The sequence below is a fragment of the Diprion similis genome, chromosome 8, assembly GCF_021155765.1.
Source record: "Diprion similis isolate iyDipSimi1 chromosome 8, iyDipSimi1.1, whole genome shotgun sequence".
Lineage (NCBI taxonomy): Eukaryota > Metazoa > Arthropoda > Insecta > Hymenoptera > Diprionidae > Diprion > Diprion similis.
The window spans coordinates 23,463,836-23,482,029 of NC_060112.1; the positions used below are offsets into that span (position 1 = coordinate 23,463,836).

The window sequence follows — 18,194 nt, forward strand, 5'->3', positions numbered from 1 at the left end:
CGTATCGTCACTTCATTATGATTGTATTCACAGTCTAGACGTATTTCCTGCGTGCATTATTCATTTGTTTATCAATTGTCTACTATTTCTTTTCCTACTGTAATTATTTTCTCTTTCACAATATACGTATTTTCGACTATGATATAATTTTCAATTCGGCTTGCGTAGGAAAAAAACCCCAAGAAGTCGCGAATATAAGGAAGACTTAAAGAATTGATGAACGTTGTTCTTTGCTGCAAATTTCGCAGCTTCGTGTCTGGGACACTACACAACTGTCTTATATTTTATTCTTGCAATAATAAGCTTTACGCGCAGTGGAGTAAAAAGTAGTAACGACTAATAAAATCATCGTTTATTATTTTTGGGCGATTAAAATCATTTTGCTTATCCTACCACGATTATTTTTTAATATTGTCCTTCGTGTAAGCAGCGCTTTGTGTGGAAAATTTATTCGATATCCAGGCGATGCAATCGAGGCTGTAACACCGCTCGAATAATCTAATTGTAAGTCTTCTCATTTAATTAAGCTAATTATACGGCATTACGGCTAATTACACTGAACCGCCTTTGATTCCTGCTGGGTATGAATATAGCAAAGCGAGATAACTATATTATACAGCTCTGCGCTCGCCTTATCGCACTTCAGTATATGTGATAGAAATTGATTGATGTTCATGTATGTTTTTATTTTACATTGAAATTAACAGCGCTGGCGACTTTTGTTCGGAGCGTGTGGAAAACGCCACAACTTGATTACTCACGGTGTGGAAATTCCATACCCTGAAAGGTTTGTTGCAAATTCAGAATCTTAAAGCTACATTTATATGAACTGTTGAAGAACCCCATCGGCGGAAGATTGATTTCGTTACAGAAGGGTTGAAATTTGTTCTCAATACACGTACTACCCTTATCTGAAAATTTTCAAACACATCTTTCCATTCCACAGTTTTTAGTCAAAAGAAAAACTTGGTGTTTGTCGAACCACCCCTCTACGTCAATGTCTGAAAGAACTCCACGCCGTGAGATTCTTCAAGTCCCCGTCCCTGGAAATTAATACCGCACATACATTGACATTCCATTGATTCGAGTTATCTTTTGTATGTCAATGCCTCCACATAAATATGCATTTTATTATGATTGCAGTCGTTTAAATTGCTGATCATCGAAAGCAATTGTATATACATAGATTAGTAAATGGCTCAATCACAGTTAATCTCACTAATTATAAATGTGTTAAATCTCGTTCTGCTACCGCTAATTGTCAATCCTCACGTTTTCGGAATTTCTTCGATATCGCAACGACGAAAACGGGTCTAAAAAATTCCAAATACCACCCACAAATTAGCAGCAAAACCATTACATTCAGCCGTACAAAATGTAACTCTCAATTCCTACTAATCTGAACCGTCACCCTCTAACCAAACCATAAATTTACCTATTGACTGCCGTTTCATAACACGAAAAATCATCAGCTCGAGAATACTAAATAACGATGCCGTACATCAGAATAAGCGGATGGTATTGTTAAGTAATTTGTAATCATGCACAAGAGGCAGCGCATACAGGACCGTATGACAAGTTGTCTGCAATAAGGCGCACGACGCTGGATCTCTGCACGTCGATAAAGCAGGAATCTGCAAGCAAAAATAAGCGTGTCCACGCATTGGTTGTCGGCAGAGCCGCCAGGTGCGTCGACGCCGCTCCGTCAGAATCGGCTGGCCGTACTCCAAGGTATTGTATGCGCGTCCGACGGGTGTGCTTGCACGGAGGTAGAAATCCCCCGTCTTGAAGTGCGTGTGCACCGTGTGTACGAATAGAAGAAATGACCGGGAGTTGAGCCCAAGACGCGGCAAGTGGTTGTGCAGTGCGTGAAGTGCGTGTGGTGGTTTGACGCGACTTGACATTAGAAGAGCGGGCAGTGAGCTCGGTGTATGGGACGAGGGTCTCTCGGCGTGTACTTTTCGTTCGCACAATTTCCCGGTGGTGAAATTATCAAACCGCGCGAAGTCTCGACCTCAGGAATAATGTGAGCTGACCCGATACGCAAGCACTTGGACGGCCTTGAGGGGGCGGTGAGTGACCTTTTTGAATGGCATCTTATGCGTGTGGCGTGCGTACGCGCTCACCGCCCGGGACTCGACAAACCCCGCCACCTCAGTTTTCCCACGACAAAAAATACCTGCAGCGTTAATTGCGACCAGGGCGCTCGTTCCCCTCGAGGATAATGATCCTGCGAAACTAGAATGCACGAACGTGCCTGCTGCAACCGGATGAACTAAGCCCCCATGCACCTTCTTGCTATCTTAACGTTCGCTGTTTACTCGCACAGTAGAAAAACGGGCGTCTTTTGTTTTTAAGTCGATCGACCCTGCATCCATGATGTATGCCATTCGAATCACGCGAATTATTTTAACCGATGGATTATAAGGCAGTTATTTTCGTTCTCAAAAGTTCAAAACTTCCACATGGGTGTATAGTCAAATCTTGAATTTCTTTGTAGTGGTTTCGAAATAGAGAAGAAAGGAATTACAATCAACGGCATAATCTTTCACACGCTGCAGGACAATGTGAGTTTCAAACAGTATACTGATTGATTTTTCTGGGAATGCACCGTGCGCGGGTGTATGTATTCGATAAGTAAATTCATAGCATTGAAAAATCAAATAACCGTTATCCAAGCCCGGAGATGTCGAAATTTGCATCGATTCGGTTAGCTGAGCGGTAAAGTGAGTGATCGATGCATGGAATAGTACGCGTAGAGACGTTTTACGCTCTGTTATGATTCCGTTGCGATGAGCCGTGATCCCGATTCTTGCTTGCCACTACCGTAGGCATAGCTCAATTAGGTGTTTCCTTCCACCTTGGTACAGTTTATTTGACGAGTAGGTATCGCGTATCGATGTAGTAGAAGAACGCCTGGGATGCAGGCAACTGTAACGTCAGGAACCGGTATCCGTTTCATGCAGAGGCAGAGGGGCGTACGCGTAGATGAGCGAAGCCTATTCGTATTCGTAGAAATTCGGAATAAAACAGTTGAACAACGACGGGGAACGGGCGGGAAATTCGAAGAGACAAAAGCCGGTTCGTAAAATTCTGGTCACGCGTTGCGAGTTGTCGATATCAGGCAAACGAAAAAAATACAATAACGCTCACCCTTCCGCACTCTCGTTTTTTTGCGCGATAAAAGTTGGGATTTGGATGCAAGACGAGTGCTGTTGACGCATCCCCCGTTCATTGGCTCGCTCGAGGGAGGAAGATCGATATTTCGACGCTCGGCGTCGCGACGTCGAAGCAATACATGAGTCACTCACCCTCGCTGAAGTGGTGCTACTCTTTTGTAGCGTGTAGTCAGAACCCTGTCCGATATCTATACCGCGTGCGCTTGGGTGAAACGAACTTAGATGTACGTACGTAGTACATACATACATGTAGATGCGTACATACAAGGTACAGCGTACGACGGTTATTCACATTTCACTCTTTGAATTGCGTATCACGTATATACGTGCGCGATTTAAATATTACCGACGCTGTGTTCGGAAGCGAGTAATATGACGAAACTATCGTAGAAAGGAGTTGAATATTTAAAGGATATAAGAGAAATGTAGTAATGTCATGATACCCGGAGCAAAACGCGATTAAGATATCTTTCGGGAATCTGGTCTTTTCCTGTATTCTCCTGTAAACGTACGTATTCAAACCCGGCGTGAGTATGTGATAAAAAAAATAAAAATAAACTGATATGCTAATATATACCGATGAAGGGTTTAAAACCGCGGCAACGCCGTTTCACGTAGGAATTTATACGCCTGAAACCTGTTCCTCTCAGCGTTATTCCACCGATCGACGATTAGCGTTCTCTCCTATAAAGTTGTTCCCTCGAAACTTAATCTAGAAACGATTTTTATCCGCACGTTTATTCACAGCTCCCGCTCGCTTATGCTGGCTGCTCATATACCGCCGGCAAAACAACTCGTCGAGTTTAACGTTGGGGGATACAGTATAGGTATAATTAAATGAAAGTATGACCGCGCCGACACCCGAATACCATATATATTATGTATCTACTACTAAATATATTTCATATCTTTGTTTTCCCACACTTTGCGCTTTAAACATCGCCAAAATACGGTCTAACTTATCGTTAATCACGAGCAAAATTCAGCAGCAGGATTACTAGCCTATTGATTAGGTTTTTTTCTACTTCTTTTTTCAGCGATAAAATCTCACGCTTTTCGTAATCCCATGCGGGGCCATAGCTAATTAATTTTGTGTGTTACAATCGTATTGCACACTAGATGCGAAATTATGAAATCAGAGATGTATTAATCGAAATAAAAGAACTTTTATGTGCATAACCACGCGTAGGCTTTCAAGTTCGTATAGTACGCACCTACGTAAATATACTCACGTATATATTTCACATGCAGGTATACGAGTCCGAGTTTCCACCTGCTATTCGTCTAGCCTGCACGGCGACGCGTTGCAGGGTGTTTGTATAATGCATAAACAAGTTTTTCCCCCTATGATTACACGTTGAGACAGAGAAAAAGAAAATCTGAAATATTCAGCGAATCGTGCACTCAATGCACGTGAGTGCATCGTCCATTCGTGCAGGATATGGAAGAGGAGCTGAAGGTTTTAATAAACTCGTCGATTCGGCGGGGCGAGAAAACCCACCGAAACCCTAAATCCCGAAAAAGTAAGAGCCAAGCGGCCCTAAGATAATTGGACGGACCGGATTCCATACAAGTCAGCCGCCTCCTTCGTAATTAATAGTTCCGAAGGCCTCCTCCTCTCCCTTCGTTCGTTTCGTGTTTCGGACCGGAGTCATAGTAGACCCGTCGAAATTATACTCACACGTCTCGTCTCATCCTCGTAGTTTTTATACGTGTGCAGGTGCTGTCCAACGCCCATGCACACCCAAACCTCGCATGTAAACCGAAAACTTTCAAAGTCGTTTCGATTCCCGCTGCGCCGCGCGTTATTTCATCGTCTTGCAGTCGTAAATTTCCCTAAACACGCGAGATTCGCCGGTAGAGGTGTAGCTACCTTCACACACGGGTATATAGAATAATTATTACTCGCACCACGCGTGCAGTATCCATATCTTATACATACATCGTTGCCCACAATACTTAGCCAACTTTATTCCATTTGTAACGACTCAACGATTTTCACCTACCAATTCTTTCGGAAGACTGAATCCGAAAGTGGAACCAATCTCTAAACGAAGTTCTCTCACCACGTCCTTTTTACACAGTTGATGTAATGTAGAAGTAATGAATCGGAATAGACAGAGAGAGAAAGAGAGAGAAGTTCATTGGAGTTGAAATAAAGGCGAAACAAACAAGACCAAAGTACAATGCTAACCACTCTGTTATTATACATATACATATACCTAAGTCATTACACTACAACCTTAGCTTATATTATGATTTAAATTGAATCATCCTTTTTGTTTCAGACATCGAATCGGCACGTGACAATTACAATGCGGATCATTGTTCGGAGTGGAAGTGGAGACTAGGGGAATAAGATGTTCAAGTATATGATGCAGTGTATCGGGACCGCGACGTGACATGGCAAGAGCAACATGGATACTTCTGTGCCTTCTTGGCCTATGGCCACTCGTGGAAGGCTATCTGGCGGTATTGTCGTCGAGTTTAGAACCTGGAACCGTAGTATTCGAGGCCGGAGTGCCTCAGCTCGGAGGGAAGCGTAAATACGAAGCATCTGTAGACAGGACTGCATGGTTCGCGAGGAAGCTGCTGAAGGTGCATCCGCACACGGGCCGTGTAACGCTGGCGAAGAGTCTCAGGTGCGAGGGCCTCCAGTACCCGCGACTCTTCACCTTCTACATAGACTCAACAAGTTCAAGACTGGGCCGACCGACCATAGATTACTATAGTTTACCCTTAAGAGTATTAATCACGGGATGCGGTGGGGAGAATCAAGACTTAGCTGCGACCAAAGGCTGGATGCCGGAGACTCTCGCTTCCTACGCGATGCCGAGTACCGACAGGTTCACCGAAGTCTGTCTCAGGGCCTCGCAGCTCGTCGCAGCCCTCAGCGACTTCCTGCCCTCAACCGCCATCAAGGAGTGCGAGACCAAATGGGGCGGCGTCGCAGACCCGAGATTCCTGGTCGAGGGTGCAGCCGGCGACCTGGTATCGGCCGCTGAGCAGTGCCTGGTCGATCCTATCTGGAAGATATCGGTCTCCATGAGGCTCAAGTGCGGCTCGCCTCACCTTGCCGACGCGGAGCATAGACTGAAGGTGGTGTTCCATCACCAGCAGCTCGACGACACGGACCTCGGTCGCAGGGTGCGAAGAGAGCTGCGGAACCAGTCGCCCTATTTCGAGCAGCCTCTGTACCTAGCCAACGTCGACGAGGAGAAGGACCCGGGGCTTAACGTCGCCGTGGTCAGAGCCCGGGACCCCGAGGGCGGGGCGGTTCGGTACTCGATGAATTCCCTGATAGACTCGAGGTCGCAGGCGCTCTTCATGCTCGACGCGGCGACGGGCCGAGTGACGACGAGGGCCAGGTTGGACAGGGAGAGCGGCAACGTGCACTACCTCAAGATATTCGCCGTCGACGATTTCTTTCCACCCAGAACCGGGACCACGACCCTGCAGGTTAACGTCCTCGACACCAACGATCACGCCCCGGTTTTCGAACTGAACGAGTACGAGGCCTCCGTCAGGGAGGGAGTGCCCGTCGGCACCACTGTCGTTGTCGTTAAAGCGACGGACCAAGACGACGGGAGGAATGCCGAGGTCGAGTACTCGATCGTATCCACTAGCGGGGGTGGCACCACCACTCTTTCCGAGGACTCGTCGACATTCAGGATCGACCCGAGGTCCGGCGTCGTTACCACCAGGAGCGGACTGGACCGCGAACGAACCGAAGTCTACACCGTCATCATACAGGCGACCGACCTCGCCATGCCACCGACGGACCGTAAAACCGCTTCCACAAGCCTCGTGGTTCACGTTCAGGACGACAATGACAATTACCCACAATTCTCCGAGCGAACTTACACCGCGCTTATCCCCGAGGATCTCGATTACACTACGAGTCCTGTGGTAGCGCATATTCGGGCCACGGACTCGGACGCGGGAGTCAACGCTGCGGTCAGGTACTCCATAATGGGCGGGAACACTCAGAACACGTTTTCGATCGACTCGTTGAGCGGAGACGTGATCCTGATCAAGCCACTGGACTACGAGATGATGAAGAATTACCGGGTTGTTATCCGCGCCCAGGACGGCGGTACTCCGACCAGGGGTAACACGACGCAGTTCATCGTCTCCGTCAAGGACGTCAACGACAACGCGCCCAGGTTCTACACGAGCCTGTTCCAGGAGTCCGTGTCCGAGTCGGTGCCGGTCGGTTATTCCGTGGTCAAGGTCCAAGCCTACGACGCGGACGAGGGTCTCAACGCTCAGATAAAGTACTCCATCGGGCCCCGTGACTTCTCCGGGACATCGACGGAGAACTTCCCGATAGCTGTGAACCCGGAAACCGGGTGGATATACACCACAATGCAGCTGGACCGGGAGCAGTGCTCGAAGTACCAGTTCATCGTTATAGCAACCGATTCCGGCGAGCCAGCGAGATCGGCAAGCGCCTCCGTCGTCCTAACGATAATTGACATAAACGACAACGACCCCGTCTTCGAACCGAAGAACTACGAGTCCGTCATCGCTGAGGACGACCCACCGGGAACGCCGGTAGCATCGGTAACCGCTACCGATCCCGACGAGGATTCAAGGATACACTACGAGATCACGGCCGGGAATACGAGGGGACGTTTTTCGATAACTTCGCAGAACGGTCGGGGCCTTATCACCATAGCTCAACCGCTTGACTACAAGCAGGAAAAACGATTCGTATTGACGGTAACCGCATCCGATTCGGGCGGTCGGACTGACACGGCTCTCGTGTACGTCAACATATCCGATGCCAACAACTTCGCACCGGTTTTCGAGAACGCGCCCTACGGCGCTTCCGTCTTCGAGGACGCCACCGTTGGAACGACGGTTCTCGTTGTTAGCGCAACCGATTCCGACGTCGGACAAAACGCCCAGATAACATACAGCCTGGGCAGCGAAGCTGGGGAACCAGAGGCGTCAGAGTTCACGATCAACCCTCAGACCGGTGCAATCACCACGACACGAGCCCTGGACCGAGAAACGCTCTCTGGATATCTTCTGACCGTCATTGCAAGGGACGGCGGCGTTCCACCGCTCTCAGACACGACGGGCGTCGAGGTTTCAGTCATGGACGTCAACGACAATGCGCCGATTTTTGACGCCACCCAGTACCAGGGCTCGGTTCCAGAGGACGTTTTGGTCGGCACCAGCGTTCTCCGGATAGCTGCTACCGACGCGGACATCGGTCGAAACGGGAAGGTGAGCTATGCTTTTCAGGACGACGGTGACGGCTCCTTTGCTGTTGACCCCTCCTCGGGTGTCGTCCGAACTGCGAAGCCGCTGGACCGAGAATCCGTCGCGCGTTACTCCCTGGAAGCCGTAGCCCTCGACAAAGGATCGCCGTGCCTCTCTTCCGTCGTACCAATCGTCGTGAAAATCGAAGACGTAAACGACTCACCGCCGGTGTTTGAAAGCGACAAGATCACGCTTTACATCCAGGAAAACTCGCCGATCGGTTCTACCGTGGGTGAAATATACGCCCACGATCCTGACGAGGGACCCAACGCTGTTGTTCAGTATTCGATTATCGGTGGCGAGGACGCCAACAGCTTTGCTCTCAATGTTCGACCTGGTGCCGATCGGACCGAGCTGATCACACTCGAGGAACTCGACTATGAATCACACAAGAAGAAGTTTGAGCTTGTTATTCGCGCTGCTTCTCCACCCCTGAGATCCGACGCTCTGGTGCAGGTGATGGTGACCGATATCAACGACAACGCCCCGGTCCTCAAGGATTTTCAAATACTGTTTAACAATTTCAAGGACTTTTTCCCCTCCGGTCCTGTCGGCAAAATTCCCGCCTTCGACGCTGACGTTACTGACAAACTAACGTACGGCATATTGTCCGGGAACAACGCCAATTTGATAACGCTGAATAAAAGCTCCGGCGAGATATCGTTATCTCCTCAGTTGAACACCAATGTGCCCAGAGTCGCAACTATGGAAGTTGCGGTCACGGATGGCGTCAACGAGGCCAAGGCGACGATGACGCTTTCTGTGCGACTGATAACCGACACGATGCTGTTCAATTCCATAACCGTCAGACTAGACGAAATGACCGTCGAGGCTTTCCTCAGCCCTTTGCTTGGATACTTTCTCGACGGTCTTGCCGCGATCATACCATGTCCTCGTGAGAATATTTACCTCTTTAACGTCCAGGAGGACACAGACGTACGCGGCAAGATACTGAACGTTAGTTTTTCCGCCCGTAAAGCGGAAACGGGATCCAATGACGAGTTCTACAGTCCCCAATTCCTTCAGGAAAGAGTTTACTTAAACCGAGGAATTCTGGCGAGACTTGCTACCGTCACGGTCTTACCGTTCGACGATAATCTTTGCGTGAGAGAGCCTTGCCTCAATTTTGAGGACTGCGTTACGGTTTTGAAGTTCGGCAACGCCTCCGGATTCGCTAGCAGCGACACAGTTCTATTCAGGCCGATTTATCCGGTCACGACATTCTCCTGTAAATGTCCAACAGGTTTTACCGGCAGTCGAGAAGCTTATTTGTGCGACACCGAGGTTAACTTGTGCTATTCGAACCCTTGTGAAAACGGCGGTACCTGCCGACGACGCGAAGGTGGTTACACCTGCAGTTGCCCTGACGGTTTCACCGGAAATAATTGCGAGATCAATTTGAACGAAGACAGCTGTCTACCCACCCTGTGCAAAGGAAGTTCCCAATGTATGACAAAAGCAAACGGTGGATTCATCTGCGAAGGCTGTCCAGTATCCGTATTGGAGAACGCAACACCCCTCTGCGAGCTGAAAGCAAGGAGTTTCGGACCCGCTACCTTCCTGACGTTTGCATCGCTCAAACAACGACACAGAATGCACCTGAAACTCCGTTTCGCTACGGAGGTGTCGCAAGGCTTGCTGCTCTACAACGGACGTTACAACGAAAAGCACGATTTCATCGCTCTCGAAGTAATAGACTCGCAAGTTCAGTTCAGCTTTTCACTAGGTGACGAGGTCAGCAGAGCGTCGGCGAGTGTGGTCGGGGGTGTGTCGGACGGCCAGTGGCACACCGTGGAAGTCTCGTACTGGAACAAAACCGTGACGATATCGCTGGACGACTGCGACGTGGCTTTAGCCCTAAAGCACGGTTCGAAGCTTGGTAAGAAATGGTCGTGTGCGGGAAGAGGGGAGCAGATACTCGAGCAGCGATGCACCCTGGTTACCGAGACCTGTCATCGGTTCTTAGACCTGACGGGACCTCTGCAGGTCGGCGGTCTGCCGGCGATACCATCGAGTTTTCAAATACGGAACAAGGACTTCGTCGGGTGTATAAGCGATCTGTATATCGATCACCAATTCGTCGACCTCAACTCGTTCGTTGCCGATAACGGTACCACTGCTGGTTGTCCCGAGAAGAGAGCTTTCTGCGCTTCGATGCCTTGCAAACACAACGGCAAGTGCAGAGAGGTATGGTCCGGCTACATTTGCGAGTGCGAAGAGGGCTTCTCGAGCCCTCAATGCACCGAGCAAATCGGCAAGCCATGGAGGTTCCAGTCCGACGGTCTCCTCAGCTTCAATCCGCTGCTGAGACCCATCCAGCTACCTTGGATGACCGCGCTGAGCCTGAGAACACGGGAAAGTCAGGCGTTCGTAATGAGCATACAAATTGGTCAGAATAGTTCGGTGATGCTGAGCATAAAGGAGGGCAGAATCGAGGCGTCGTTGGACGGCATAAGCATCATTCAAGCTTCAACCAACATCGCGGACGGCGAGTGGCACCGCGTTGAGATTGTCTGGCAGAGCGGTCAAGTCTCGATCGACATGGACTACAGAAACAGACCGATCAGCTCGATACTGCCAGCGAAGCTGCAGGGCCTCTACATTGGGCGAATACTCGTCGGAGGTCCAGACCAGATGACCAATACCGAGCTGCCCTTTTTCAACGGGTGCATCCAGGACATCAGAATAGGATCAAATCAGAGCTTGCTGCAACGACCTACGGTTCAGGAGAACGTAGGATCTGGGTGCCTTGCGGAGGGCGAATGCAGCATCAACTGTCCTGAGACATCGACCTGCGTAGCTCAATGGGAGTCCAACGAGTGCGTCTGCATTACCGGTCACGCCGGTCCCAACTGCACTCCTGTCTGCGAACTGAACCCTTGCAGCGAGGGTGGATTGTGCCTCGAAAACGTCGAGGAACCGAAGGGCTACAAGTGCAATTGCGAGTCGGAGGAGTACTCCGGTGAGTATTGCGAGGTCAGGACGGACCAACCGTGTCCAGCCACCTGGTGGGGTAGTCCGGTGTGCGGTCCATGTCACTGCGACGAGACGAGAGGCTACAATCCGGCCTGCAACAAGACGACGGGCGAATGCTACTGCAAGGAGAACCATTATCAACCACCTGGCGAGACGGAGTGTACACCGTGCGAGTGCTATGCCGTTGGAAGCTTTGGTCCCAGGTGTGATACGGAAACGGGACAGTGTAGGTGTCGCACCGGGGTGATCGGCAGGACCTGCACCGCTTGTCCGAATCCTTACGCGGAGGTTACGCATCGCGGGTGCGAAGTTATCTACGACGGGTGCCCCAGGTCATATTCCGAGGGTCTCTGGTGGCCCAGAACTAAATTTGGCGTTACTGCGGTAGAGGATTGTCCCGGTACAGCGGAAGGAAGGTCGGCCAGGTCCTGCGACGACACTCTCGGTGGCTGGCAGCCACCGGACTTGTTCAATTGCACTTCGGAAGCCTTTGTGGAGCTCAGACATCAGTTGGCGGCCATTGAGACTGACGGACTTTCCCTCAATACTTACGTTGCTATTAAAATGGCAGCCGATTTGCACAGGGCGATTAATGTCACCAAAGCCATGTTCGGTGCGGATATTTTAGTCGCCGAATCGCTGCTTGTCACGCTGCTTAATTATGAAGAAAATCTTTCCGGCTTGAACCTGACGCACAGCCAGGACAAGGATTACATATCGCATCTGGTCGGGATATCCGGGGCTATTCTTGAAGCTAAACACTTGGAAAATTGGGGCAGAATTGAGTCTCTGACTGGAGACAGTCCTGACAAGATCTTGGAGGCTATTAGCAAATATTTAAAGACACTGACGGCCTCTCAGCACGACACTTTCACGAGTCCGTTCGAAGTGGTCGATCCTAACGTCGGTAAGTCGGTATCATCGCATATTTTGAAGAAATGGTAGATACACGCAGCGCTTGACCTATTTGTTAACAAGAAGACTTTTCTCTTTGTTTTCACTACAGTATTGGGCTTGGACATCGTAACTTCGGAAAGTTTGTTCGGATATGAAGCAGCAGATTACAAAGAGGACCCCACCCAATCAACGGCGCGACCAGGCGGGGCTGATCAAAAAGTAGTTTTACCTGATACCACCAGCTTCTTGAGCTCTTTGACACACTTAGGGCCTTCAGTCAGTTTCCCAAAATACAATAATTACATGCAAGATCCCAACAAATTCGATCCGTATTCTAAAATTCAAGTGCCATTAAATTTGCTTGGAATTAAACCACCTAATCAAGGCGAATTGAATGTCAAGAACAGCCTGAGCACAGGAAAAGCCGTCATAAGCTATGTCCAATATCGAGAAATGGGCGCATTGTTGCCTCAAAGGTGAGACAAAATGATTTTTCCGCCACATATTATTCATTCTTACAGAATTGTTATACCTTGACTTTGTATTGCGAATTCTAAATTATTTCCGGTTAGAGTCTTAGTCGTTTTGGCTAAATGCAGTTATGAGCTATATACTGCCGCTGTAACTCACACTTACGTGACTTCCAGATTCGATGATTCGGTAGCAATGAGGTGGGGGGTAGAAATAGCAGTCGGATCCCCAGTCGTAACAGTATCAATCCTGGTTCCGAGTGCAAACGGGCACGAGTCTTTAACTGGAATTCCACTGCAGTCTCCCGTCCAAATCCGGCTTTGGCTCAGTGAGGATGATGGTTTTAAAACGAGAACCAATCCCCAATGTGTTCACTGGAGTACAGCAAGAGGGTAAGTCGCTTTATAAACTTTGAATTATTCCTCATCCTTATGCAATGGATATCGTTGAAAAAATTTTAATCTTCATTACTGTACAGATACGGAGAATGGAGTCGAATGGGTTGCACAACCGAGATTGACGACACTATGCTGACGCCTGGTTCAATAATAAACTGTTCTTGCCTACACCTGGCAACGTTTGCACTCTTGACCGACGTTCTAGATCTTGAATATGTACCTGAGCCGTCTCTGTTGGAAGACGTGACGAGTTACAGCGCGTTTGTTCTTGCGCTACCCCTTTTGCTGTCCACGTTGCTAATTCTCGCTCTGATACGTGGAGGTGGTACTAATTCGAACAGTATACATAAAAATCTCGTCCTATGTGTATTCATAGCTGAGCTGCTATACCTGATTGCGTTGAAAGCTAGAAATCCGTTGGTCACAAACGAATTCCCGTGCAAGTTGACTGCTATCAGTCTACATTACGCCTGGCTCAGCACCTTTTCTTGGACTTTGGTAGACTCGGTACATCTCTATCGAATGTTGACCGAAATGCGCGACGTAAACCACGGGCAAATGAGATTTTATTATACAATGGGGTATGGACTACCAGCTGTTATCGTTGGACTCACTGTCGGTGTACGAGCTGATCAATACGGAAATTTTTACTTGTAAGATACACCTTTCTTCTCTTCTATCTAGTCACTCGAGCATACGTTTCAATTTTAACGCTTTTTTCAGTTGCTGGCTGTCCATCTACGAGCCTGTTATTTGGGCTTTAATAGGACCAGTCTGTGCTGCTGTTATAATAAACCTTTGCATCCTTGTAATGTCAGTTCGTGCTGCGTTCACATTGAAAGAACATATTATGGGTTTTGGAAACCTCAGGACACTGCTATGGCTGTCAATCGCCTCGCTACCATTACTTGGGACCGTTTGGTCTTTGGCAGTACTCAGTGCTTCGGAACAATCGCCAACTTTGTCTTACTTACTGAGTATTGCTGTCCTGACTCATGCCGCTTTTAGTCTGATTGGATACTGTTTCATCAATGGAAGAGTTAGGCGGAACTTATATCTTAGTTTATTGCATTGTTTTGGGAAAAAGTCGCCGCTCCTAGAAGGAAGCATTGGAAACGGAAGTAGCAGCCAAAATGTGAATGGACACTCGGTAGGTCCATAATTATCTCTTTTTTCGGTGTTTTAAGTAATTCCGAAACAACATTTTTCGCTAAACCAAGAAAAGCAATTCACAACAGTAGTTTTCAATGCATGCGCAAAATTTTTCAACATGACCCTTCTGAATACTGTGTAGCGATCAGCACTGGCATACTCGTCGGCCTATAGCGGAGCAGAATCAACATGCAGGAGAGTTCACGTTGGCGTATCAACAAGCAGCACCACATCGCGAAGTACAAATAAGACTGGTTCAAGTCCATATCGAAGTGACACACATCTTAGACATACATCGACATCGACAAGCAACTATAACAGCGATAGAGATCCTTATCTCTCATCCAGAAGTCACCATTCTACTCTGCATGCCAGACAAGGTCTGCTCTACAGTTTATACATTATACCGGCCAATCTGTTTGTTGATTTTTGTCTTGTCAATCTGGGATTGATGTCAAAGTTTTTTTTAACTATCATTGAAATTTTGTTCGACAGATCCACCCGAGACTCGCAGACATCGCAGAGACTCTGAATCTGATTCGGACGGTTCGCAAGCTGATGGAGGAGGTCCTAGTTTGGACTTGGCTAGTTCGCATAGTAGTGACGATGAAGATGTTACGTCTAGATCTCACAAGGATATGGGTGTTTCAACTCAGCAGTCGATAGCGCATAGCTATTTACCCAACATCCATAACAACCCAACCTCAGATCATTTGAATATTCTCTGTTCAAATTCTGAACTTTTCCCAAACATCAAACCAATCTATGCACCCAGATGGAGCTCGCAACTGCCGGAAGCTTATTTACCGTCTAATGGTAGGCTGAATCGGTTCATTCAAAACATTGATTCAGCACTGTTTTTATGTTTCAATTCATTTTTATCGATACGCATTTCATTACAGTCGACGCACGTGGGAGTCAATGGTCAGGAGGCACGATATCGGACAATGAAATAGCCTCGAATAAAACTTCAAGTCCAAATCCGTTACCGTATCCAGAAATGAATTCACCGCAAAAGAACCATCCAGATGAGAATTACTCTGAGGGGGAAGAAAAACTTCACCATATTGGTGAAAAATATCTTTTTCCGTACACTGCAGAAGAAGATCATACCATCTCACCAACGCCTTACATGTTGCCTATGTCATCAAGGATCCTCGCCTCAAGCCTCAGTCATCATTCGCAGAATTCAAATCATGACAATTTGAGTGGATCGGAAAGGTATGGTAGCTTGAAGCGAGGTCAAAGCTTGCATGGTTCGCAGCACGACAATTTAAGTAGCTCAGAACGGTACGGCAGCCTAAAGAGAGGGAAGATTACTCCTAGTGTTCTGGAAACTCCCGAATATATTTTACCGATGAGTGGAAGAATTTTGTCTAGCTCATTGACACACGACTTACAGCATAGCAACGAATTAGCCGCGCTAAGACAACAGCAGCAATATGAACAAACTATTACAGAGACCGAGTGAGTACTAGTTCATTCATTTTAATATCTAACAGTTATAAAAATATTAGAATTATAAAACAATCTTAAAAAAATGCATGTCCTCCCTACTTATTCTCTGTTTTTGTAAAATATTATTCCTCACCAGTTTTCCTACCAATTGACTAATTTCTATTACCGTAAACACTGGGTACTTAGAAATCATTAATGATTTAGTGATAACTGATATCAATGCTAACTTGATCTTTGAAAAGGTGGCGTTGGAACATTTTAAAATAATGATATACCTACTTTCTCTCCCTGCTTGCTGTGGGTGCTTTGGAAACCAGTGAGGAGGTGAGCGGACTATTAAAATATCTCAATCTCCATGAGTCTGTATCTAGTAGAATACTCACTATTGTTTTTGAGTTCAGATCAGATAGGAAAAATTAATTGAAATGGTATTTCAGGAAGGATACTAACGAGGAGACGTCAGTCTGACAATCCCTGACTACACAACTACCGTACAAAAGAATAATTTTAGCCATTTATTTAATAAAGCAGATGGACTTTTGTGTATATTTTATGCAGCTGCCATGACTGTATTTAAAAATCTAGCCATATTAATTAGCGTATATGTGTGAGTGCCTGTTAATCATAATCTGTCATAACTTAAAAATAATTTAGCTTTGAATTATCGATTCTACGTAACTGGATTTGTCGGCAATTGTCTTAATAATTGTTACGTTTTGTATTCTTGCAATTATTGCTGTCATTATGACGACAATCGCCGGGACTGAACATCCGGTAAAATGATCTCTAGCTCATTTTTCATTCACGTATTTAACACGAAAATCATTTCTTGCGTACCTTAAGTATTTCTCTATACACATTACTGTGCAATGTATACATTCCACGTAGTTTTACTTTACTACTTTTTTGGTATATTACTATTGTTTTTTTTCTCCACGCCAATGTAATTCTTAAGACGAGACATAATATTATATGATAATACTCAAGTTTTGTATATATTTATATCGAGAAACATGAAGAATATACATAATTTATATACCCGTACTGTAATTGTTATATGGTATTTATATCCTTCACACCATTTCATCTCTGAAAATGAATACAATTCTGTTTATATTCTAATATAAAGATTGTGCAGATTGAGAAACGGCAAATTCCCGAAGACGAACCGTCGGGCATCGCGCAAATTCGTATGATATTTAAAATTGTAATGCAGATAATGAACGAAGCATAGCGCCATTAGCATAATCATATCGGAGTATTTAATCTAGAAAACTCGCAATCCACATCAGTGGTTCCGATATTGCAAAATCCTTCATCTTCCCTCTAAACTCATTCTATTTTTCAGTGTCTCATTTCTATAGATTGATTGATAGTATAGATTTCTACAGATTGATTGTGAATAGATCGTGAGGCGAAAAAGTATAACAAACTTCGGTACATGAACTATTCAATAAATTTGTGGAAGATTATTAGGAATTCGAAATCATAAATCAATATTGTTGAAAAATGACTTTTATTCTTATGGAAAATATAAATAAATTACAAAATATAGTTAGATTGATACTCGGAAGAGCGTTGTCTTTAAAGTAAAATTCTTGCGGGTTCCAACACCTGAATCTGTTTTTAGTTTGATAGAAACTCATCAATGACTTACCATTACTATGGAATATATCTCACCAGATTAAGATGCAGCGGCCTACTTCTCAATCGAAAATAGTTACCAACCAAATATTTATTCACAACATATTGAACTCATAAGTCAGCTCAGGTATCCGTACACTCTGCGTAAAATACAATTGTCTAATTACAAAATGTATAAAAAGAAAATTTATATTCTTTTCGATCGTCTTAGTCTATGGTATTTCACCAGATTGTGGAGTTGGTGCAAATTCATTAGAATATTCCGAGCACATTTTTACAGTTGTCTATCAAGTTGTGTTACAATAATTGTAGTTGATGTATTATAGGCAAGAGTGTATGAGTGATACCTTTGTGTACAAACAATTGGTTGGTAACTTGATAATGTACGTCTAGCTGGAAGGATTGCTTGTGCATATAAGGTCACAAATCTTTCCCGTATTATAACTGAGCAGATCTACCATCGATAAAGTACAAATATATGGGCGTGAGTGGGTCAAATCAAATACCTCAAACTTTGATCAATAGATGAATCTCGTTTAGATTGTGACATATTCTGTTATGGCTAAATTGACTGGTGATGCGCGAATCCTTAATTATAGCAATAATATTATTAATAATAATCTATTTTGTTTTCAATTTCGGTTTCAGTTGAACGAAAGCATCAGTCCCAGTAATACATCGGGCTTAAACAGCTTTGGTTAGCAATAAAAAGATTTGATATCAATTTTTAATAATTTTGGTTAAA

At 46.0% G+C, this 18,194-nt stretch overlaps 1 protein-coding gene across 3 annotated transcripts; it reads left to right on the forward strand.

Moving 5' to 3' along the window:
* Positions 1-1,692: 1,692 nt before the first annotated feature.
* LOC124410038 (protocadherin-like wing polarity protein stan) lies at positions 1,693-16,841 on the forward strand. Of its 3 annotated transcripts, none has more exons than XR_006929559.1 (11): positions 1,693-2,072; positions 5,468-12,336; positions 12,436-12,802; positions 12,974-13,189; positions 13,276-13,848; positions 13,919-14,345; positions 14,490-14,727; positions 14,843-15,163; positions 15,250-15,814; positions 16,048-16,129; positions 16,243-16,841. XR_006929559.1 is itself a non-coding variant. In XM_046888151.1 (11 exons), exons 2-11 carry the CDS (start codon positions 5,583-5,585, stop codon positions 16,252-16,254), a joined length of 9,480 nt encoding a protein of 3,159 aa, XP_046744107.1. In that variant the 5' UTR covers positions 1,693-2,072; positions 5,468-5,582; the 3' UTR covers positions 16,255-16,841. The 3 variants fall into 3 exon arrangements, 2 of the variants coding, with proteins under 2 accessions (XP_046744107.1, XP_046744106.1); XM_046888151.1 differs by having other exon boundaries at positions 16,123-16,129; XM_046888150.1 differs by lacking the exon at positions 16,048-16,129.
* The last annotated feature ends 1,353 nt before the right edge of the window (positions 16,842-18,194 follow it).

Excerpts from the sequence above, each read along its gene's own strand:
- LOC124410038 (XM_046888150.1), top strand. The coding sequence starts at position 5,583 with ATGGCAAGAGCAACATGGATACTTCTGTGCCTTCTTGGCCTATGGCCA. Across the intron at positions 13,849-13,918 it reads CAATACGGAAATTTTTACTT|TTGCTGGCTGTCCATCTACG; the intron begins GTAAGATACACC and ends CGCTTTTTTCAG. Across the intron at positions 14,728-14,842 it reads TACTCTGCATGCCAGACAAG|ATCCACCCGAGACTCGCAGA; the intron begins GTCTGCTCTACA and ends TTTGTTCGACAG.